General features: G+C 39.4%; 3 protein-coding genes across 5 annotated transcripts in view; all 3 read right to left on the reverse strand.

Annotated features, from left to right (window-relative positions):
* LOC100564475 (complement factor H) overlaps positions 1 to 4,327 on the reverse strand; it is a 22,741-nt gene extending 18,414 nt beyond the window's left edge. For 2 of the 3 annotated variants that reach the window (XM_062980772.1, XM_062980773.1), the window contains exon 1: positions 922 to 4,041. The gene's annotated coding sequence lies outside the window, so the exon portion shown is untranslated. Of the gene's footprint in view, positions 1 to 921; positions 4,042 to 4,067 lie in introns of those variants that run through there. The other variant, XM_008119981.3, reaches the window with a different exon arrangement.
* Positions 4,328 to 4,474: 147 nt separating this feature from the next.
* On the reverse strand, positions 4,475 to 13,250 carry LOC100564674 (complement factor H-related protein 2). Its single transcript, XM_062980774.1, has 5 exons — positions 13,214 to 13,250; positions 9,894 to 9,956; positions 8,992 to 9,174; positions 6,486 to 6,686; positions 4,475 to 5,048 (listed from the first exon to the last, which is right to left on the reverse strand). Exons 1-4 carry the CDS (start codon positions 13,233 to 13,235, stop codon positions 6,490 to 6,492), a joined length of 465 nt encoding a protein of 154 aa, XP_062836844.1. The 5' UTR covers positions 13,236 to 13,250; the 3' UTR covers positions 4,475 to 5,048; positions 6,486 to 6,489.
* A 2,829-nt stretch (positions 13,251 to 16,079) lies between these two features.
* Positions 16,080 to 24,216, reverse strand: part of LOC100565455 (coagulation factor XIII B chain) — a 32,421-nt gene continuing 24,284 nt past the window's right edge. The window contains exons 8-11 of the mRNA XM_008119986.3: positions 21,356 to 21,562; positions 19,606 to 19,788; positions 18,852 to 19,062; positions 16,080 to 17,661 (exon numbers count right to left, since the gene is read on the reverse strand). Coding sequence (XP_008118193.2) covers positions 17,658 to 17,661; positions 18,852 to 19,062; positions 19,606 to 19,788; positions 21,356 to 21,562 — 605 coding nt within the window. The 3' untranslated portion in view covers positions 16,080 to 17,657. The remainder of the gene's footprint in view (positions 17,662 to 18,851; positions 19,063 to 19,605; positions 19,789 to 21,355; positions 21,563 to 24,216) is intronic.

Below are 24,216 nucleotides of genomic sequence, written 5' to 3' on the forward strand. Positions count from 1 at the left end.
TGCTATGTCACAAATAAGTGGGAGCAGAGGTATTGTGGGTTAGTTGAGAGATGTTGCAGGTCAGGCAGAAATAACAGCAACTACCAGATGTGAAATGCATACAACATTACATAAAAAGGAACTGAAAGAGGCCAGTGGCAGCATCTGTGAGTCCAAAACTAAAAAACAACTTTGAACTCTTTATGACTTCCAAAGCAGAAAACAATATATTTCTCTACATTCTAAGATACCTGAAATAAGAAGGCAAAATATTAATTCCAAAATGTAGGAACTTCAGAAGACTATACAAATGAAGGATCTCTATGATGCTCAAAATGTGAATGAGATAATAAACTTGAAAAGGGTATAGACAGACATGGTAACACAACATTTTGGAAGGCAGTGGAGTGTTCTTTGGGCCCATCATTGTGATGGCATAAGGCCAGTACAGAAAATTGTTTAGGGCATGATTCTTTGCTTACCAGTAAAGTGGTCTTCCATACATTCCTCACCATAAATGAAATCTAAAATTTCAGAACTTTCTTCTATCAATGATGACATAACAAAGGTAAGCATCACTAGACCATATAGTAAGTCACTTTATGAATTTTTATGCTTTTCTAGTGCAGCACTTTTGTTTTTTGATGGTTCAATGTATTGAAGCTTCATTTCATGCACAATCTATTTTCAAAATGTTGTATAAAATTACCATCAGTCTATGTGTCTAAGGATTCTATGAAACATTTCATGTTTATACTTGGGTCCCATCTCTAGAATACCTCAAGATGTTCATATACAAATACAGGTATTCCCAAATCTGCCCCAAAAAATCCAAAAATGTCTGATCCCAATCATTTTGGATAAGAAATAACCATCTTGTATACTCCGGCATCTATTTAACTATGACCACTAACAACAAACACATACTAGATGCAGTCATACCGTTTAAAGTTATTATGAAGATGTGGGAAGTTATGGAGGCTACTGCTCACTCTTTTTCTGAAGAATCCATGGCTTTCCATCCACCATGTTGCTAGGCAACAGCTTGAGGAAGTAACTGTCAACAGTCTTGAAGTAGTATAGAGACTCAGGATCTCTTCATACAAGCCGCCAGAATTGACATGCATCATGGTGAATTTGTTGGTATCTGGTGGGGGTGTTGGGAACCCATCACCCCACATTGCCCCACTCAACTATCACCACATCCCAAGGGGGGAAGAGTTGGCCACCCAACTTCCCCCCACTGTCTCAAAGGCAACATGGGAAGCCTTTCGTGTTGCTGCCATGGCGGCATGCACTGGATCTTCTAAAGCTTGACAGCAAAGATGAAGTACTTTGGCCACATCATGAGAAGACAGGAAAGCTTGGAGAAGATAATGATGCTGGGGAAAATGGAAGGAAAAAGGAAGAGGGGCTGACCAAGGGCAGGATGGATGGATGGTATCCATGAAGTGACTGGCTTGACCTTGAAGGAACTGGGGGTGGCCAAGGCTGACAGGGAGCTCTGGCGTGGGCTGGTCCATGAGGTCACGAAGAGTCGGAAGCGACTGAATGAATAAACAACAAAAAACAAAGTGAGCACTATTGTTGCTTTATGTGTTGGGGAAGAAGTTGGAAATCTCTTTATTGAGATTTCAACTGCCAAATGTGTTATTAAGAAGAAGAAGAAAAACAGAGAAAATGCATCAAATGAGTATTTTCTTTTTTGTCCAACCATACATTGCAGGGTGGAGTAGAATGAGGAGGCATGTCGTTCAAAGATCAATGGCTCTTCCATCCAAAACTACTTCATAAGCACAGACACAGAAAATTAATGAAAACTTCAGGGGAAAGAACATAATCCAGCCTGCTTAGCAGGAGGATATTACTAGCTCAAGTAGTACTAAACCACCTTTGCTTATGTGGCCCAAATCTTTGAGCCTAGACTCAAATTTAGTTGTGGTTTTCCATTACTGTGAGCCAGTGGCATTACTAGGGGACTGCGGGGGAATGTGGATTGCGCTTGGTGATACTGTCCGAGGAAGTGACACCAAAATAGCAAGGGGACACTTGGTTGCTATTACCAAAGACAGGTTGCTGCAGCTGGAGTGCCAACTGGTGCAAAGCTTCCCCACCATCTCTGTCACTGGTGTGCTCCATATGTCTATCTGTCTCACTGCCCATAACAACAGAATGGCTTAGCCCCACTTCAATTTCCTTTTCCTCCCTTGCTCTTTTTTCAGTAGCAGCTCCTGCTACTAACTCATATGAAGAATTCTGGCTACGTTTGCCACCTGGTGCTCAAGACTTGACCAGCTCTGTTTGCGAGAAAGAGTCAAACAAGTGTGAGGAGCAGGAGAAGGATGAAGGAGAAGGGACTGGGAGAGAGAAAAGAAAGAAGTCAGAAAGTCCAAACAAGATGCACATGGATTGGGTGTCTGCACATGGCTGTATTGTACTAGTCATAGAAAATCCCAGGAGGGTTGGAGGGTGAACGACTGAAAGGAAAACAAGAATTGCAGGCAAAGAGGAAAGCATACCGGAGGTGGGAGTAGTGGTGGGCATAGCTACCAACTATGGGATGGAGATTTTCCTGGTAGCAAAGCTGAGCCCAGGTTTAAGGGAAGAATGGAGGTATAAAAGTCTGTATAAATTTTGCAAAGAAAAGATGGATCAGAGTGTTATGAGAATGGGAAGGGGGCTTCTGTATTTATTTGGGTGAAGAAGACCATAGACAACTCACATGAAACCAGAAAATGGGCTGATGACACCTGAGAGGAGGACGGTTAAGGTAAGACATGGGGGAATTAGGAAGGGATAGAAAAATAGATAACTGCACATGATTGAGGCACTTTCTACATTGCCCTATATCCCAAGTAATTTATTTATCCCAGATTATCAGGCAGTGGAGACTCATGTAATCTAGTTCAAAACTGATAATCTGGGATATGATCCTGGGATATAGAACAGTGTAGAAGGGGCCTGAGAGGAACTTCCCCAATCCTATTCTTTTTAAAACAGAATCTATAGAGGGAATGGTAGTTTATATGGCGGTTTTATGGTATTTTAGGTACAATAAGGTCCGGTATGGGAGGAGATCCATAGGGATGCTGCCACTGTTGTGAGCTAACACAAGGGCTGGAATCCTATTGGTGACATGTGTGCACTGAATCTAGGTTTACATTGTCTTGCTTTAGGTTCAGTGCAAGGGAATCTTCAGCACTCAGAAGAGATAATTGGATTGCACCTCCTCTTCACTGCAGAGATAACAGCATTCTGCAAAGCTAAATGGCTGCCTTCCTGGAAAATGGAAAGGACACAAAGCTGAACGTGATCTTGTGGAACATTGTGCTCTATAAACTTGAAATTAGATTTTAGGGATTTTACATGCTTTAACTTTCAATGGGCTGTTCAAAAACTGTTTGCTAGAGAAAAAAAAGGTGTTTCTGGCAGAGGTGAAATAACTGCTGCTGGTTAGTTGACGTTGAAACAAAATATTTCTTCTCAGTTCTCGAAACACCCTAGAGACATACGTACAGTAGCTATGATGAGCATGTGTGCATTAAAATTTACTGTTATGTAATTCCTGTCTTTCAGTGATATTAAAGCGGACTTGATCCATCAGTGGTTCCAGTGGTTTGCTGCAACATCCCCATTATATTGTGGTTCTCTTATTTCACAACAAGATTAAATGTAGATCAGCAATAAATGCACATTATGCTGTGGGAAAGAAAGAAAGGAATAATCTCACAAATGTCAATGTTCTGTTCTCTCTCTCTGGCCCCATCTACACTGCCATACAACTGCATTGGACTGGATTATATGATGCAGTGTAATGCATTTAAACTGCATGATGAAATCGCATTATATGGCAGTGTAGATGAGACCTCAGGCTCTGTCTTTACTGAAAGAGAATTTCAGAAGAAAACTTAGACTAGGGACCTCATCAGATGGGGTGAATTCAGTATCCTAGGATGCTTTCACCCCGTTTAAAGAACAGAGCCCCATGCTGGACATCATAAGACATTGTGTGACTTTCGGTGGAGGCCCTGGCCCCAACCAGGGTAAAAGCATTGCTGTACATTTTCACCCCAATACGGGAGGCTTACCCATGTTGTACTGGCTCCAATGGAGCCAACACAGGGCCTCGCTGGGATGGTGGCGCATTCCCCTTGTGATGCGGAAAGCGTTGTCGATGTATACAGGGTGACAGATTTTCCCTGCTGCTCCTTCTTTCCTCCTGGATGCCAGGCGAAGCCAGAGAGAATTGTAAATGTTCTTCCCTAAATAATAAATCCCAGGTTTCCACAGGATGGAATTAAGGCAGTTAAAGTGGAATTATGCTGCTATTTTGGTACAATGTGAAACGACCTCTAATCTTTTAAGAAATGGACAAACTATCTTCAAATATTGATGTTGAGAAATCACAGTTGCTCATTTTAGCACACTATAGCTACCAGAGATCTAACTGGACCTAGAATCAGAATGCACATTTTTACTTAGATATCACGCCATGTCTTTGCCATTGCTTTAATTTCGCATTCATGAACAACTTAGCAATGTTAAGATATGCAGTAACATAAAACTTCTGTCATCATAATTTTTTTTATATTTCCATAGTAATAACTTGAAATTTCATCACAGAAAAATGTAAAAGGAACAGAAAGCTGAAAGAATGATGAGTGACATTAGCAATTACTTGAAATAAAGAAAAGTAGGAAAATTTAAGAATTGACCAACACTTCATTCTCTGTCCATCTTGAAGTAATCACAAAATTAGAGCCTTAGGACTGGGAAGATACAGGAACAAGCAAAAGAAAGAATCTGGGAGACATTTAAGCACAATATTGAGACAGCAATGTTGATTATTGTACTAAGGCAAAGTTTTATAAGCTTAAAAAGTGGTATTCAGCAAATGAAGATGTAATGATTGATTTAGATAGAGGCTTAATTTTATGTTTGATCTGAAAATGATCCAGGTTCTTCAGGACTCTGGTAAATAAATTCCAAGTGCTTAGATCTCCATATTCTGCTAAATGTATCTCTTAAAATCCATTTCTCTCTCTTGGATTTCATCCAGTTTCCAGCTGCTGGAAGAATGAAGAAAAAAACAGGAAATTATTGGATAGGAATTTCTGGAAGAGATAATGTTGCCATTTATCTTAGCTGACCATAACGTTTTATGCCATTACAGCCACGACTGCTGAATTCAGAATGGGATACCCATGTAAACAGCACAAAGGAGGCCACTGATTCCCCTCCTTCCTAATCATGTGGGTGTTCAATTATAACATCAACAGAGGCCAACCAATCACCCCTTCATAGGCATGTCTGCTCATGTCAGAACAGGGTACCCATAAAATCATGAAGAGGAAGGATGGCTTTCATATAGCTCCATATCCAGATAGGAGCAGCAGCACCATGGCAGCACAGAGGATGTAAGGTGCCCATCAACATAGAGGAGTGGTTGCTCTCCCCAGTTATGTAAACGATATACTGAATTTGGTACATATGCACCAGATTCATGGCTGCTCCAGGATTAATTGACACTAAGCTAAACCGCTCGATATAAATCACCTGTCAACCTCAAGAATTTCATATGATTTTCATAGACAATACTCATAGATGCTTTTGCTAGTTTCTGCCTCTGATATAAGGCCTACAACATCTGGTACTCAAGAGAGTTGATCTTGCTTAGCTTCAAAGAGGCTCTGGTGCCTTATGAGCATTAGGCCCTACTATCTCAAAAGCAGCAATAAGTAAATTCAGAATTTTTCTTCCAGTGTGTAAAACCTTTAAAAGTTACACAATTAAGGACTTATTATTATTTGGGAAATTAAAATCTCTCTGTGTGTGTGTAGAAAAAACCATTTTCTGTAGGGAGAACAAAATTTCTGCATGAAAAATAGTATTTCCATTTACAAATATCATTTGTGTGTAAAATGCTTTTTACTTGCAGGAAATTCTATTTTGTATGCAAATCAACGATGGGTGGATTTTATGTGTAATAAATCTCTAGTTATAGCATTTTCTGTATGCGATACAGGGATTAATGTATTGAAATATTATTTTCCATGCAGAAAATACTGTTTCATGAGCAAAAAAAGGGGGGAGTTTCATGCAAAATAGCCACATGCACATTTTATACAGAATAAATCTCAAACTCTCATCAGTCCAGGATTCTTCTTGTCAGGGTTTCTGATCACTAAAAACACATGATTTTGACCCTATTTCATATATTTCTAATCTAAACAGAAGATAGGCTGTTTTATTGGGTAATTACTTATTTTGTTTTTCTGTGAATACTTGTACTGGGACCATTGTGTCCCTATTACATTTTTGCAAGTCTCATATTGCTTTGTTTGTATGACTGAGTGGGGATTCAAAACCTGGTCTCCAGAGTTGAAATCCAATGCTCAAATAATTATACCATGCTAACTCAAAATGATCCTACCTGTGTTTATTGTGATAAGGATTTAGCAAAAACATGGTGTGAATTCTCTATAACTGAACCAGTAGATACTTACTCATCTATATGCATCTTGGATACACCCATGGTCCTTTTACACATTGTTTTCTAAAAGGTGATGATGACGGATCCTTATGAAATCCTGCTTTACACTCAAATTCCATCCAGTAATCAGATGCTGTCATGGATGTTGATTTAGTTATATATTTCAGTTGTATATTGTTGTCATCCATATCACTTTCATCTGCTCTACATGTTTCTGAACACAAATAGAAAAACAATTATTTTTAAATTATTATGGTCTTGGATTCAATACACAACTCATTTTAGCTGACTGTGAATGCTTCTATACTGACATTATATTGCAGCTTGGAACCAGTTTGGAATGAATCAGTATAACTGCTTGGATAATCAAATTGTCAGGTCTGGTTTGAGTCCAGGAAGGTGATTATATTAAATATGGAACCTGTTCCCAATCCACTTTGAGTATCCTCCCCCATTTCCAGAGAGATGCACATCCATGTCCCAAAAGCATATGGGGTAAAGGAGGTGGGGTCAGTTAGCATTTTTGGCAGTCCCTATTCTGGATTTTAAAATACTCTTCAGCACAGGCAGTTGTCTACAAAGTGCTCCACATTTTGTGGGGTCAATTTTGCCCTGGATCTGGGATAAACTGGCATCTGCTGCATCACATTTTTTGATTGAACTTAGACTTTCCTGAATTTTTTTTTTAGATACATGCTGTAGCCACATTGGTGGTGTGCAGTTTGTGGCCATCACAGCCTCAAGATAGCTTCAAGCTACATAATACCATCAGAGCAGAAGTGCCCTGACGGTCAGTTCTAACAAGTTTATTCATTGGGGCCAAATGGAAATGAGGATGCTTACTGGTCAGAGTCGCTTATCATTTTCTGTAATTATTAGTTTTTCAGAAAAATGCCTGAATCCAGTGCTCCTTATATACAATGTCATGATAAAATGGTATCTCTTATATAAAATGGCAAAATAAAGGTTTGGGGGGGGGGGGGGGGTGGGATGTTTAAAAATATGTTCAAGCTATGAACAGTTGAATTTCTGGACATAGAATTCATTGGTACAGAGCTATTGAGTCCAGATTTTGAAAATTTCAACTTCAGTGTCAACTTGCAACATTGTGACAATATGTTTTGATGACATGTTGTCAATTTGACTTTCAGGTAAGAGAAATAGTGATTAGCAATTAAAGTAAACCATCTCAGAGATTAAGATCATCTGGGGAGGCCCTGCATTCGGTCCCGCCTCCTTTGCAAGGAAAACTGGTGGGAACAAGGGACAGGGCCTCCTCAGTGGTGGCCCCTCGGCTATCCCTCCCTAGTGACATTAGATCAGCCCACTCCTTCCAAGCCTTCAGAAGAAAGGTAAAAACTTGGCTGTGGGATCAGGCTTTCGGAGAATAGTGCAGAACAATTAATAGATTTGGATTGTTTGGAATAACTATGGAACGGCTTGGACTATGACTATGGATGGCATGATTTTAATATGGAATGGAATGTTTTAAAATGTTTAATATGTTTTAATTTTAATCTAATTTAATTTTAATTTTTTTGGAATTGTATGTGTTTTAAGGCATTAAATAATTGCCTCTATATAAGCCGCCTTGAGTCCCCTTTGGGTGGAGAAAAAAGGTGGGGTATAAATAAAGCAAATAAATAAATAAATAAATAAATAATAAAGTCATTGTTTGCTTCTAGCCTTTCTCCTAATATTATCCCAGTAGCGAAGAGAGACATCCTATCTACATAGATGATCTCTCTATGCACAGGATTCCTTTTTTTCAGGTGTTCATGCTTAGTATGGGGACCTTGATTGATTAGGAAAACAATGTGAATTGTGGGAGGCAGTAACCTGAATTGGGGGCAGGCAGGCTGTCCCATGTCAAAGAACTAAAAAACTAAGCCCTGATTTAATTCAAAACTAAGTTTACACAATACAAATTTGCCTTCCTTTGTATCAGTCATGAAGCTACTACTACTGCTACTTAATTTGGTCCTAGGAAGAAATCAGGAATAGAAGTTAAATGAAGATAGGAGTAGCCGCTTCGAACCATATCAAATGAAAATTTACCCAAAGTACACATGTGACTGAGGAGTGCCCCCAGTGCACAGCTTTTGCTTCAATTAGTGTTTGATACAAAAACTTGTTTCTATTTCTATGAATTAATATGATCCAACATTTTATATTTTTTCTATCCTACTGTAACCCTAACCAGGACATGCATTAACACTGCACAGCTTGCTTCAAGCTGGGTTCACAGAGGCTATAGTGCAATCACAAGGAACCAATACTACCTGCCCAATGATGTCTCCAACAACATCCATATATATGCTTTAAAATCATACTAAGTGTTGCCTTTTAGTAGAAAGTAATGTTCTAGTGATAGTCAGACCTAACTTTAACCTTTTACACCAAGTGATCTGGCCTCATCAAACAGGATATTACAGAAAACAACCATGCCTATCTTACATTTTTTCCAGGGTCCCCCTTCACTTGTACAGAATAGTCAGATTTATAGATTTTACACTTACGCACACATCTGGGCACGCCTCTCCAGTGACCATTTGAACACCTTGCAACTGGAGTGCCTTCCATTACATACAATCTATAGCACTGGTATATCACGTTTGCACCTGAAAAGTATTCTTGTGCTCGGCGAGCAATAAGCATTGCATTATCAATAGCTGGTGGCGGCCCACATTTTGCTGGAATCTCTATAATGGAAACATCAAAGAATATGATTATAATAATGATGGCCAAATGGAACATCTTCGGTGGGGACCAAGACCTCTGTCTTTGTCATTACTAGAGTCTTTGCAGTTTCTAAGCATACAATTATATCACAATTTAAATGTGCAAACTATTGATCAGTGTGACATTACTAGATAAAGGTTACCTTCCCGCCAGAGCAGTACCTATTGATTTACTCACATTTGCATGTTCTCGAACTGCTATGTTGGCAGAAGCTGGGGCTAACAGCAGGAGCTCACCCCTCTCCCTGGATTCACACCACCAACCTTTCAATTAGAAAGTTCAGCAGCTCAGTGGTTTAACCCACTGCGCCACAGGGGGTTCCATACCTTACCTAACATTAATAAAATTCTAAATGTATCTAAAATACAAGGCAACAATATATTTCCTCCCAAGCAGCATTAGGTTTGAACTGGGCTTTTTGGGGGGATGGGGGTGGACTGGATGTAATTCAGGGAGTGATAGGCAAGACCACTATGTTGTGTGGAAATTTTGGCCATATTTGAGGTCATTGGGGACAAAAAACCCACACAAATGCCAATGGAAAAAATAATTTAGAACAGCTGGTCTGGGGACTTTGGGACCACAAAATACTTTCCTTATTTCTGCTGTAATGTCATTCACATCATATGGATTTGTGAACAAAATTATTTCATTTTAAGCTTTTGAAGTTTAATCTCACCTGGATCAGTCAAGAGATTCACCAAATCCTCATGAACAACTTGTTGCTGAAGGTATACTGGGGCTGAAAAAAAAGGAAAAAAGGAGAATGAGGATAAGGAATAACTCAATATTGCTTAACTTCTCAAAGGAGGAAACAGCTTAACTTTATTATTATTTTTTGTTTTTGGTAAAATATTTCCTCATTTTCAGTATCTATCATTCGTTAGTCACATGTTCCCCCTTGCCTAAGATAAGCAGAATTAATTGAGCTTGACCATTGAACTTCCCGTTAAGGACACAGATTTCTTCATCTAGCAATCTTTAGATTCTCTACTGCAATTCTATGGAAAACATCTGGTAGAAGTTGACCACAGAATCATGCTGGAAGACTTAGAGATTCTAGAAATAAGGCTCGAATAAGGATATAAGAAATGAGCATCAGTTTTGCATCATCAGCATAAAGAAGGATGAAAACATTTGTTCAGTCATTCTTTAGTGGATGGGATGATAAAAGTTAAAACAAAAACAACAAAAGTTTTATTTTTAGCTAAGAGGAAGACCAGGTTCTCATGGTCTATAGTGAATAAGAGAACTGAACAGGTAGAATCATATAAATATTTGTACATGTGGTTTCATTACACTGCATGTTACAGATTCCAGAAGCAAAATATTAAATCCAAACAGAACAAAATTTGGAAGCAATGACCCACTTTCTTTTCATTACCATAGGAAAATTTATTTCAGCAGATAATCTGAAAGAAATCAGTTGGCCAAGTTTGGTTCAATTTCATTGTTGGTGGAGTTCAAAATGATCTTTGATTGTAGGTAAACTATAAATCTAAGCAACTACAACTCCCAAATGACAAAACCAACCCAGGAACCCCACCAGTATTCAAATTTGGGCATATCAAGTATTTGTGCCAAATTTGGTCCAGATCCATAGTCATTTGGGTTCACAGTGCTCTCTGGATGTAAGTGAACTACATCTCCCCTAAATCACTGTCAATTCTTCCCAAACACTTCCAATGTTTTCTGTTAGTCATGGGGGTTCTGTGTGGAAATTTTGGTCCAGGTCCGTCATTCATGGGGGTCTCAGTGGTCTATGGAAGTCAGAGCTGAAGCGATTGAAAGTACTGCAGATTCCATCATCCATTGTTCATAATCCCCCAAACATATTGTTTTTCTAATTAATCACTATGCTTTAATTATGTTCAATTTGTAACAATGAAAATACATCCTGCATATAAGATATTTACATTATGATTCATAACAGTAGCAAAATTACAGTTCTGAAGTACAGAACTAATTACAGGGAGCATACAACACTTCTGCTAAAGCAGTTCCACTGGCTGCCAATAAGCTACCAGTCCCAATTCAAGGTGCAGGTGATGACCTATAAAGCCCTATATGGCTTGGGCCCAGCCTACCTCTGTGATCACATCTCCCCCTATGAACCAGTGCATGCTCTAAGATTTCCGGGGAGGCCCTCCTCCCACTCCCACCGCCGTCACAAGCATGGTTGGTGAGGACGAGGGAGGGGGCCTTCTTGGTGGTGGCTCCCTGGCTCTGGAATGCCCTTCCCAGAGAGATCAGACTAGCCCCCACTCTATCCTCGTTTCATAAGGATCTGAAAACCTGGTGGTATCAGCAGATCTTTGAGTGGAACTCCCTTAGTTTTCCCAGCTATGCTCTCACTTAGCACTTTACCCACTTTCCTGCCTACTCTGTACTGTAGCACCTGACATGTCTAGCATCTTATAGTTGGCCACACCAAAGCTAAATCCTGGACATGGTATCTGGGTTTACTGATGGAGTTTTTGTTATTAAGGGTTAATTCCTTCTTAACTGATTATATGATTATAAGATCAGCCCGCTCCCTTTTGGCCTTCAGAAGGAAAGTAAAGACTTGGCTCTGGGATCAAGCTTTTGGATAACCGTGCAGTGCAATAATGGATGTCTAATATGTATAATGACCTCGGAATGCTTTTAGACCATGATTTTTTGGATGGCGTGATTTTCACCTGTTTGTAATGTGTTAAATTTTTATGTTTTAAATATTTACTATTTTAACCTTTAATTTTATATATGTTTTGGTGCATCGAATTGTGCCATGTGTAAGCCACCTTGGGCAAATAAATAAATACATTTATGTTCATGTGGTATTATGTCCTAATTGCTGTATGGTTTTAACTTGTATGTTCTCTGTTGGACTGGAAATCAATCTGAGTCCCTTGAGGAGATAGAGAGGTATATAAATAAAGTTTTATTATTTTATTATTATTAAGTAGCAATTAAAATAATTTTATGGTTGGGGATCACCACAACATGAGGAGCTGTATTAAAGGGTTGCAGCCTTAGGAAGGTTGAGAACCACTGCCCTAAAGATTCTATTGTATTTAACCCTTTTATAAATTGTATCTATTTTTTATGATTTTCTGGGTAACTTGTATGCTTTGACTTTAGACTATATCTATTTCTTACATAAATATAATAATAGTATATAATAATAATAAAAACTTTGTTTTCCACCCTATCTCCCCAAGGGGACTCAGGGCGAATTCCAATAAACAACAGTAAAAACATTCAATGTAAAATTACCTTATCAAATGTATGAAGATGTAACCCAGAGATAATCAACCTCCTGTGACCCTACTGAGATAATCCCCTGTGAACAGGAAAGCTGGACAAACCACTCTGGCCATTTCGCAAGCCAAGTAACCACCAGGTCCATAGCCCATATATATGTAAAAATAGGAGACTTCCTGTGCCAGTTCAGAGAAGGCCAAAACTGTTTGTATAGCTGTATGGTCTACCCAAGGCCGAGAGATTGTTGCCCACAGAAACAGACTTATGTTAACTCTTTTATTTAACAACCAAGCCCCTAATGGCCCAGGATCATCACTTTTGTTCCAGGAGTCTCGTACCTTTGTTTTTTGAAGATCACATCTTTGCTCAACGAGTAGCAGCAAAAATGAGATATGAACATATGACCTACTGACAGACCCCACCTGGACATGGAAAGTGCCTTAAATGTATATTTAAATGTATAATTATGTATATTTTAATGTATATTTTTAATTTTATTGTAATTTTTAATCTTGATGGATTTTTAGATTTGATGAAAACTGTTTTTTGATGTGTATGTTTATATTGTAAGCCGCCCTGAGTCCCCTGATGGGTGAGAAGTGTGGGGTTGAAGTGATGTAATAAAATAAATAAATAAATAAATAAAATTGAATATTTGAAATAATTAAAAGCTTGTTAACATTTCTTTAACATTGTTTTTCTGGATTATGCCTCCTTTCAGGCCAGCATCACACCTGATGATTGGTCCCTCACCAAGCCAATCCCCAGCCATCATTTCCCCGCCAAAGGGAATCCCTGCCTCACAGTGGCAATGTCAAAAAAAACTCCCAACCAATCAGGATGCAGTTCCAGATGGGCCCCATTTTCAACCTATCAGGGAAGGGAGTAGAAGGTATGAATAGCTGTCAAACAGTATAAGAAGTCTTGCTTTTCTCTGTACGTTTAAGCTTATACATTTTGAGGCATCATGTTGTACTTGCAACCCTTTTAGCCTAATTGTATTAAACTTCTGACTTGTCTTCAACCTGGTAAGTTGTTTTTCTGTCCTGGCCCTTTTTGTGTAGCATACACTCACCAAGCATGGATCCTCTTATCCACTATCCAAGCTAAATCACTACAATATCAGTATTCCATGAAGTTGACAATATTTCAACAGAACTCCATTTAAATGGTTAACACACGATTCTACTAATCATTCTTCCAAAGGTCAGATACCATTTCAATTTCCATTATATTAATTATTTCCTCTTGGCCATTGCATAGAACCGACATTTTTGATTCTAGAAAAAAATTGACGATAAAGTATCCTTTGGGGAAGCTACCTAGGCCACAATCCAATAGGGTGCTTCTCCAAATCAACACTGTTTTGACAACTGGAAACAGGAGGCAAGCAATCCTTTTTCTGTGCTGCATGCTCTCATATAACCTAGGGAAATGCTCAAGATTTCTTGGGGCAACTCTCAGAAGATTTTCAAAGCCATTAAGGTTGCAGAGGGAGAGAGGATGGAAATTGTTTTAAACAAGGGATGCATCTATATTGCAGAATTAACGCAGTTTGGCACCAATTTAACTGTCATGGACCCATAAGAGTTTATTTTGGTGATGCATCATCATTCTTTGGCATAGAAGGCTAAAACTAAAGCTCCCATGATACCATAGCACATTGTATGATTTCTCAAAGAGTCCCAGTAAAAGATGGTATCTGCACATTATTAACACATTGCCGGGTATTATTACTGATTTCAAGTTCAAAAACTACTTACCTTTCTGTGCTGAACAACTGATCCATAGCAACAACAGAATCGTGGAGCCCAGCAAATATAATGCCATTTCAGAACTTCACCAAAGACTTCTCACTGTGTCCCCAATGGCTTCTCCCTGGTTAGCCCTAACCCTCTGTTGGGTAGACTCTAGTTTTTCTATCTATTCCAAGGAATTGCCTTGTTCATGACTTTTCTTCTACAGTCATGCCCTTGTTAACTCAATTGCAACACACAGACACACACAAAACCTTCTATTTAGGGACAGGGAATTGTGCAAACAGTGCTTACCCAAGCAATCTTTGCCCTTGTTTTTCACAAATGGTTCTGCTATTTCCCTTTGCTTTCAAGTTCTCACATTTTACATATCATCTAACAAATCAAAGCATCAGCACTTTTTAGCTATCACAGATCGAAATTGCCTAAAGAAATAAATTTTCCCCCTGACAACACCTCTTTATGGAGTTCCAAGGAAGCTTTTCTTCCATCATTCTCCTGACCTTTTCAAAGATTTTAGACATCTTTTTTCATATAATTGTAACATTCCTTTGTCTCCCCACAGCTCCTTCCATCTTTTTTCTTGCTGAGGAGAATCCAAGAAGGCAGAGGAGGGCAAAAGTGCAGGTCATAGGCCATATGTGGCGCTGGCTTCTTCTGCCAGAATTCTACCCACCCACATTTAATGCAGTGTGGGGTTTGCATAAGCCTGCGTGTGTCCACATAATGCACACAGGCTGATGCAAGTTAATACAGAAAAAGTCACTTAATGTGATTGCACTCTTGGTTAAAAATACAGAGGCGATGGTCCCCGCTGTTGCTGCCTTCGCCTCCCTCCTCGGCGAATGTGGAAGGCCTCAACTGAGGACTTGCGAGACCTTGTGAGAAGAGCTAGGCCTCAGTTGAGGCCTTTCGCATTCACCAAGGATGGAGGCGGCAATGGCCAGGACCACTGCCTCCCTCCTCGTCAAAGGCCTCAACTGAGGCCTAGCTGAGAAGAGCTAGGCCTCAGTTGAGGCCTTCACCAAGGAGGGAGGCGATGGTCCCCACCGCCGCCTCCCTCCTCGGTGAACGCGGAAGGCCTTGCGAGAAGAGCTAGGCCTCAGTTGAGGTCTTCACCTCAGAAGGAGGTGATGGTCCTCGCCGCCCCCATCGATGACGATGAAGGAGATATGTGCGCGGCCTTGGGGGGCGTGGCCACTAAGTTTGCTTACAAGGTGAAATTAACTAGGGCCGCCCCTGCCCCAAAACAACCTCTTTTTCTGAAAACAATCTTTCTGTGCTTCCCTCTTCTGTACTCCCCCTTCCATCTCTTTCAGGTCAACCTGATCTCTTTCACCTCTCACACACTTCTTTTCCTGGAGCTTAGCAGCGCTTATCTCTTTCCAAATTCTTTAGCTCCTTTTCACTCTCTACTCACTCCTTCCTCCCCACTTTGTAACCCATTCTTAAACTCTCTTCTTGTGCAATTCACTTTTAAAATCTTAGCTCAATCAGAACACATGCCTGTTTTGTTAGCTGGAATATATCTGTATACCCAAACTAAAAAAATATATAGTATTTGATTTTTAAAAAATCAGTAAAAAAAAATGAAATATCACTATTTAAATCAAAATCTCTTTGCAGCATGTTAATATACCTTAACAGCCAAGGTTCTGTTCCATAAAATCCTGGGATTGGCAGTCTGGGTTTTTTCGTTTTTTATTTAGAATACTCCACCAGAAGCTTCTAGTGTCTCACTAAACTATGTCAAGAACTATATTGTCTGAATGAGATAAAAGTAGTCTTCAGATGAAAGCTTCCCTCCTTTGTCCTATTCCAGACTGCATTATATTATGGAGAGAGATACCCCCAGAAAGAAGTAAGCAGGTGTGAACTTTTGTATTTATATATCGTATACTCATATGATATAACTATATAATACAACCATATATAAAATGACACAATCATATGATGTAAATATATCATTTGCATATTATAATAGATATCTTGTCTATATGTTTCTATATGTGATGCAAGTGCAATAATTAGGAAAACACACCCTATTGAGGAACTGACATATTTTTCAAAAATATACATTTTACTGGTACATTTGGCTAATTATTTCAGCAGTCTTGAAAAACACTTTAAAGCTTTTAAAATCTGAATTTTGATAGTACTGTAAGAAGGAAGATTACTTAGTAGGAAGCAGTATTTATGGAAAGGTGAGACACACCTGGCATTTCATTATTTAATATGATTCTACCATCAATTTGAAATGAAAAGAGTAGACAAAATGGGATGGTGATTGTATCTGTTCACATGAATCCAAACCCACAGAATTGGGAAAATTGGGTTAGCTGAGGTTTTTTTCTAATGTTGAACGTTAGCTGATATGTCTCCTTACTAAATACCTTTGCTAATAAAGACAAATGAATATAAATTTCAATAATCTGGCATTTAGGGAAATGTAAGGTAGAGCAAATAGACTGTGGGTTTGTGCTTTGGGAAATTAAGCTAGCCCCCACCCTCCAATGTTTTCAGTCCAACCTAAAAACTTGGCTCTTTAACCAAGCTTTACAATAGGTATAGGGCCCAAAAGGTTTAAATTGTAGACCTACTGGTTTTCACTGAAAGCACTTTATATGACTGGTTGGTTGTTATTCATTTTATGTCTATAATTACTGTAATGTTTTATTGATGTCTGTTTTAAGGTTGATTGATTTTATTGTAGTATTGTTTTATGTATTGATGATGTAAATTGTGTTTTTCTTTGATACTGATATATCTGTATTTATTACACCATATGTATTGTTACATTATGAGTGCTTGTAAGGCACACCAAGTCCCTTCGGCAGGGTAGAAATAAAGTTGTTTATTATTATTATTATTATTATTATTATTATTATTATTATTATTATTATTATATTTACTACAGTAGAGTCTCACTTCTCCAACAGAACATTGGATAAGTGAATATGTTGGATAATAAGGAGGAATTAAGGAAAGGCCTATTAAACAACAAATTAGATTATAATTTTACAAATTAAGCAGCAAAACATCATGTTTTATAATAAATTTGACAGAAAAAGTAGTTCAATACGCAGTAATGCTATGTAATAATTACTGTATTTATGAATTTAGCACCAAAACATCACAATGTATTGAAAACATTGACTACAAAAACATTGACTACTAAAAGACAGACTGCGTTGGATAATCCAGAATGTTGGATAAGCGAATGTTGGATAAGTGAGACTCTACTATATTATTATTACTATTATTATTTTGTACTTTAACAAATATTCAAATGATGTTCTAAATTGAGGTGCTCAGCTATCCCAGACATCTTGGGTGACCAAAGTGGTCTGTGACAGTCAACATCAAAACCAAAATTCACATTGGCAACCATCTTGCGATATGGAAAGCATCATCCAGGCATCCTTTTCTCCATTGTTTTATCACCTAAAAATAGCAAAATAAAACTAATGTAATCAAAAGAAAAGACAATCCTGCCAAACAGCCTTACTTCCAAATTTTAATTTTGAGTACAAATATGATCCACACAGAGATTGTAATGACACCACAACATCATTCAGCTATCTAAGAAAGGACAGCAGTTTTTTTTATCGTGTCCGAAGGGAATTGAGAACAGACTGCAAGTCACTTCTGGTGTGAGAGAATCGGTTGTCTACAAAGATTTTGCCCAGGGGAGGCTTCTATCATGTCCCCGCATGGGAAGCTAGGGGTGACTGATGGGAGCTCACCCCATTTTGTAGATTCGAACTGCCACCTTCAGCAGTTCAGCCAGCACAACGGGTTAACCCATTGTGCCACTGCAGCTCCTTGGACAGTGGTAAGGGCTATAAACAACAGCAAATAGTCTATACAGTACACAGAAACCGTTGTATGAGAGATTTATGACTTGAATGAACCCCTAGTCAAAATCTTGAAAATAAAGAGCTAGCAATTAAAGTGGAATGTTTATACATTAGCCGAATTTCCCCCTAACATACTATGGACCTCTTCACATGAGGCAAAAACGACCTGTTTTGCTGCTTTATTTTGTGGCTTGGACGAGGCTTGCCATGCGCCATCACATGACACATGGCAGGCCCTGCCCACTTTCCTCCCAAAGTGAAGGCAAACCACCGAAAAACACTTTGTTCTCCATCATGGGGAGAAAAGTGTTGTTCCCAAATACCCGTGTGATGGCAACACATGTTTCTGCCCTTTCTACCATCTGGTGAGGGGAGAAGGTAGGGCAAGTGGGGGCACTAGGAGCTGCCCTGCGTGCCTTCACTTTTGTCAGAAAAATGACACGGCTCGAAAGTGACAAGTCTTGAATCCTATAGTCAGTTCCAACTAGAGTAAACCCATAGAATCAATTGGATGTAACTATGCATTAATTCAACAATTGATACACTGGGTTTATTCTAGTTAAGACTGATCAGTAGGATTTAGGTTATCTGAAAGTGTTCTCTTACAAAACTTCATTTCTTAAAGCCCCTTTGCATTACACAGTTATAGCTTTAAGATTCCTTTTTAATTGCTATAACAGCATCCTATGGAATCCTGGGAAATACAGTTTGGTGAGGCACTAGAGATGTCTCTGAAGTTACTTTCCATTCTTTGCAAATGATTTAGTACATTACCCTCTTATCCGAATGCAATGTGGATACAGCAGGTGCCCATTCTGACACTGTACTCTGAAATCAGACTCTGAAGTTGATGGTGATCTCAAGTGGAATCGTTTGCACACAAACTCAACAAATTCTCCATGCAGAAAATAAGGCCTGTTGTCAAAACTCCATCTCAGATCCAAATTATTGTTTGCCATCTCTTCCTGTGATAAGGTACATGGTTCTTTAAAAATAATAATGTAATGTTAATATTTTCTGATGATAGCATTCAATTCAGCAGTAAAACTCCCTAATTAAAGGTGATATGGTTAATATATTACAATCATTGATCATTTACATGTTCAGTTCTGTGAGATGGTTAGGAAAAATAATATTTATATAATGTAATTAGATAATGGCCTGAATGCGGAGCCTCTGGTGGCCTCTGGTTGCCTAGGGAATAAAAGCCTCGTAACTTGAAGGTTGGGTTGCTGACCTGAAAGCTGCCAGGTTCGAATCCCGCCCGGGGAGAGCGTGGATGAGCTCCCTCTTTCAGCTCCAGCTCCATGCGGGGACATGAGAGAAGCCTCCCACAAGGATGGTAAAACATCAAAAACATCCGGGCGTCCCCTGGGCAACGTCCTTGCAGACGGCCAATTCTCTTACTCCAGAAGCAACTCCGGTTGCTCCTGACACACAAAAAAAATGGCCTGAATTACAAAACTGGCAATGAACCAGGTTAGCACTGATAGTTCCTTAACAAATCCTAAAAAACACTGGACAATACCTATGCAACTGGGTGGGGTAGTCCACTGGCCTCTTGAACAGGACACTGTTCTCGAACCTTGCAAAAAATGGTATTCATGGCAATTGTATTCTACTGAAGAACCTGGGATATAGTTTGTTGCTGGTGAACCCATGACAACTCCATTTTCTATGGAAGGTGGAGAGCCACAGTTTTCATTTCTACCTACAAAAAAGGCAAAAATACAATAAAGAGAAATGAGATGAAAATATCTTAGAATCATAGAACCATAGAAACACAGAGTTGGAAGAGTCTACAAGGGCCATCCAGTTCAGCCCCCTACCTTACTGGAATACACCATCAAAATACTTTCAACAGGTGGCCACCCAGCCTCTGTTTAAGAACCTCCAAAGAAGGAGACTGCCACACTACCAAACAGCTCTTACAATGGGAAAATTCTTCCTAATGTTTAGGTAAAATTGCATTTTCTTTAGTTTGGATCCATTGCTCCATGACCTAGTATCTTGAGTAGCAGAAAACAAGCAGGCTATATCTTCAATATGACATCCTTTCATGCACGGCCTCTTCCAACTGGCCACTAGAATAGCCATGCATTGTGGCGAATCTGGCGACTGCTGTCGGGGGCATGGGGAACCCATCGCCCCAGGCCCTGCATCACCCGGCTTACTGGCAGGACAATCATGCTTCTCCCATCAACCCAAGGCAACATGGGAAGCCTCCCATGTTTTTAGATAGAATGATGGCGCTTGTGGGGGAGGCACCTCATCAGACAGGGAAGACTCAGCTGCATGCTCTGCTTTTCCTCTCCTTTAAGCATGGAGATCCATCAGAAGTAGTAGTGTGTTGTGTAGTGGGAGCCAGCAGACTCCATGCTTAAAGGGGCAGCAAAGTGGACAATGCCTCCGATTTGTCCCCCTCAAAGTATATGAGGTACATGGTTTTCAAATGACCAACAAAAAGCAATTAATCTGTTTTATTGTATTTATATGTTTCAACTGTTTTATTGCTAAAACTGTTGTATTTGTTTATCTGTATGTGTGATGCGGCATTGAATTTGCCAATAACTGTAAGCTGCTCTGAGTCCCCTTCAGAGTGAGAAGAGCAGGGACTCCACTGGGAGGAAAATCCCTAAACTGAAGTTCTATGGTATGCGCTGTGTGTCATATAGAAACATTCAAGGGGATAGCTGTTGTGACTTTTTAAAAAAAGTTTTTTGTCAAAAAAAATTTAAATTCCACAAAAATTAGTAGATGTGCAAGTGTTTCTGAAACTTGGGGTGGGGAATTATGTCCTGGTTATCTTGTGTCCTTGTAGAAAAAAACAAGCAGATATCTCTTGTAGGTTTTTTTTAAAATGTTGTTCTTAAAATCTTTAAATATTACCCAAAAATCAGTGGATGAGTGAAATGTTCTGAAACTTGGTGGTGTGGCATAACAGTGGTAAATGTATTCTACAGTTGTAGCAAGTTTAATGTTGATAGCTCTAACAATGAGAAAGAAAGGGGTCCCTGAAGTTTCCCCATTGACACAATTACTTAACGAAAAAGTAATGGAAAAGTTTGTTACGTTGTTATAGCTCCAATATGGCTCCCTTGCGATATTTTAGAAATGATTTGCCACTGCCCCTAATTTAGTAATGAATACTGGAACATTTTTTTCATTGATCGCATAGTCCTATTAGCTATACTAAGCATTATCTGACCAACATATTAAGGGTTAACTCTTCTATTTATAGAATGCCACAAAAACATCTGAAGAACTTAATATTTTACCTTTCAAAATACACTTAGGATATTTCAGTTCTCCATCATTGCACTGTACCATCAACTGGGATTCCCTGGTTGTTAAGGGCAGAACATATCCTGGTTTACACGTGAATTCAATAATGTTACCATGTAAGAAATACAGTTCTCCTTCCAGCCTCCATTTCATTTCTATATTATAATTGTCAAAGGTTTCATCATTAATCAAACATGGTTCTGAAAAACAAAGATTAATAATTAAGTAGTGGAGTGGTTTAAACTATGGACTATGACTATGGTCACAGTTTGAATTGTCACTCAGCCATTGAAAGTCACTTGCGCCAATTACACTCTTTACAGGAATGCAATGGAAAAACTCTTCTGAATAAATCTTGCCAAGAAAACTCCATGATAGATTTGCCTTAGGGACACCATAGGTTTGAAACTATTTTAAGATACTCAATAACAACCTCTCATACTGTGCTGCCATAGGTGTATTGTATTGTACGCAAGATTATTTGCATGTTGAAACAAAGCATGTCATTCATCTGTCCTGCTCTGAGAACTGCTACATAGGATAACAAGGGGCTACAATGGCTCATGGCTCTATCTTCCCACATAATGTATGAACAGGATTAGATGCTCCCCACACAAATCGGGAGAAGGCTTCTATGTCCTACTCATTTTGCTATGGATGTAATGGATGTTTAGAATATACACATTAAAATGGTGTGAGTTCTACGTGATTTTTGTCCCAATTTTATGGAAGGGCTGAGGGCTATGAACATGCTTATAATTTATAAGAACATTTCTCCCACTGAATGTTGCAGCCATTGAAACAGTTGTTGGATGCTTAGGGAGTCTCTACAAAAGCTCATATTGTATCATTATGGCAGAAACCATTGTCTGTCCCCGCCTCCACTTTCTATAACAATGTAATTCCATAACTGTAATTCAACATTCTTCTATGAATGTCTGGCATCTTACTTGCAATTAAATTCAAAATTACACAAGTTACCTGATAAAACATGGTAATTTTTTTGTAGTTGAGACTCATTACACTAAAAGGGATTCATTAAAACAGCAGAGGACAATGATATCCATAAACCTGTGTATGATAATTTACTGCAAAATTAAAAATGGCTGTTAATAGTCTAAACATAATTGTAATGTATTTCACCTGAATGGAGAAGGCAGTTACAAGATGTCCTATGTGATTGATGAATCTACTAGATCAGGTGTGGGCAAACTTCAGGCCTCCAGGTGTTTTGGACTGCAACTCCTGCAATTGTGGGAGTTGAAGTCCAAACCATCTAGAGGGCCGAAGTTTGCCCATGCCTTTACTAGATGCACAAGTTCAAATTCCTAATCCTCCCTCTTTAAAAGGGGATCTATTGTATTGATTTTTCTCTAAAGCCCCATCTACATTGACTATGCAGTTTGAAGCTAAATCAGAACTGACTCTTCTGATATCTGGCAAAACCTTCAGTTATGGCACCATCCCCCTTTAAAAGGGGATCTATTGTATTGATTTTTTCTAAAGCCCCATCTACATTGACCATGCAGTTCGAAGCTAGTGTCAAACTGTAGTGGCCAGGCAACAATCTCCCACAAGAACATATGATATAATAATAATAATAATAATAATAATAATAATAATAATAATAATAATAATAATAATAAAACTTTACTTATACCCCGCCACCATCTCCCCAAAGGGACTCGGGGCGGCTTACATGGGGCCCTGCCCAGGACAATACAATATAAAACAAAATAAAAACAACATATCAAAATACAATTAACCAAAACAACTGATAAAATATACAGTATAACACAAAATTAAGAAGCAATCTAACAGGGGCGAGCCGCATGAACACTAAATTAAAAACTCGGGGTGAGAAAGGGATCAAACAGAAAACCTCAGGGGACAGGGACATCAGATAGTAAAACAGTCTAGAGGATCAATGTTGAGGGGAGTAACAAAAGAGCAGTTACTCTCCGAAGGCACATCGGAATAGCCATGTTTTTAACTCTTTCCTAAAGGCTAAAAGAGTGGGGGCTTGCCTAATTTCACTGGGCAGTGAGTTCCACAAACGGGGGCCACAGCAGAGAAGGCCCTCTCCCTTGTTCCCACAAGGCAGGCCTGAGATATAGGCAGTGGCGACAGGAGAGCCTCCCCTGATGAACGGAGAGATCGGGCAGGTTTATGGTAGGAGATACGGTCACGAAGGTAGGAGGGTCCCAAACCGTTTAGGGCTTTATAAATGATGGTCTGCACCTTGAATTGGGACCGGAAGGTGAACGGCAGCCAGTGGAGCTCCTTAAACATGGGAGTAGATCTCTCTCTGTAACTCGCTCCCGTTATTAATCTGGCAGCCGAGCGCTGGACCAATTGTAGCTTCCGGGCCGTCTTCGAGGAAAGCCCCACAAAGAGTGCATTACAGTAGTCCAGTCTAGAGGTGACTAAGGCATGGACCACCGTGGTCAAGTCAGACTTCACGAGGTATGGTCGCAGTTGGGGCACAAGTTTGAGTTGTGCGAAGGCCCTCCCGGCCACCGCCGACACCTGTGCATCAAGCGTCAGCGCTGAGTCCAGGAGGACCCCCAAACTGCGGACCTGTGAAAGAAGGCTTTTAATGTTCATCAGCGCTTCATGGTTTGTGTAATTAATGCTTGAGCCTCAAACTGGTTCTAAGAATTCCTATGTAGCCTCCTGCAAAGTAGGAGCCCCCGATGGCGTAGTGGACTAAAGCCTTGTGACTTGAAGGTTGGATTGCTGACCTGTAAGCGGCCAGGTTCAAATCCCACCTGGGGAGAGTGCTGATGAGCTCCCTCTATCAGCTCCAGCTCCCTGCAGGGACATGAGAGAAGCCTCCCACAAAGATGGTAAA

The sequence above is a fragment of the Anolis carolinensis genome, chromosome 4 (assembly GCF_035594765.1).
Source record: "Anolis carolinensis isolate JA03-04 chromosome 4, rAnoCar3.1.pri, whole genome shotgun sequence".
Classification (NCBI taxonomy): domain Eukaryota; kingdom Metazoa; phylum Chordata; class Lepidosauria; order Squamata; family Dactyloidae; genus Anolis; species Anolis carolinensis.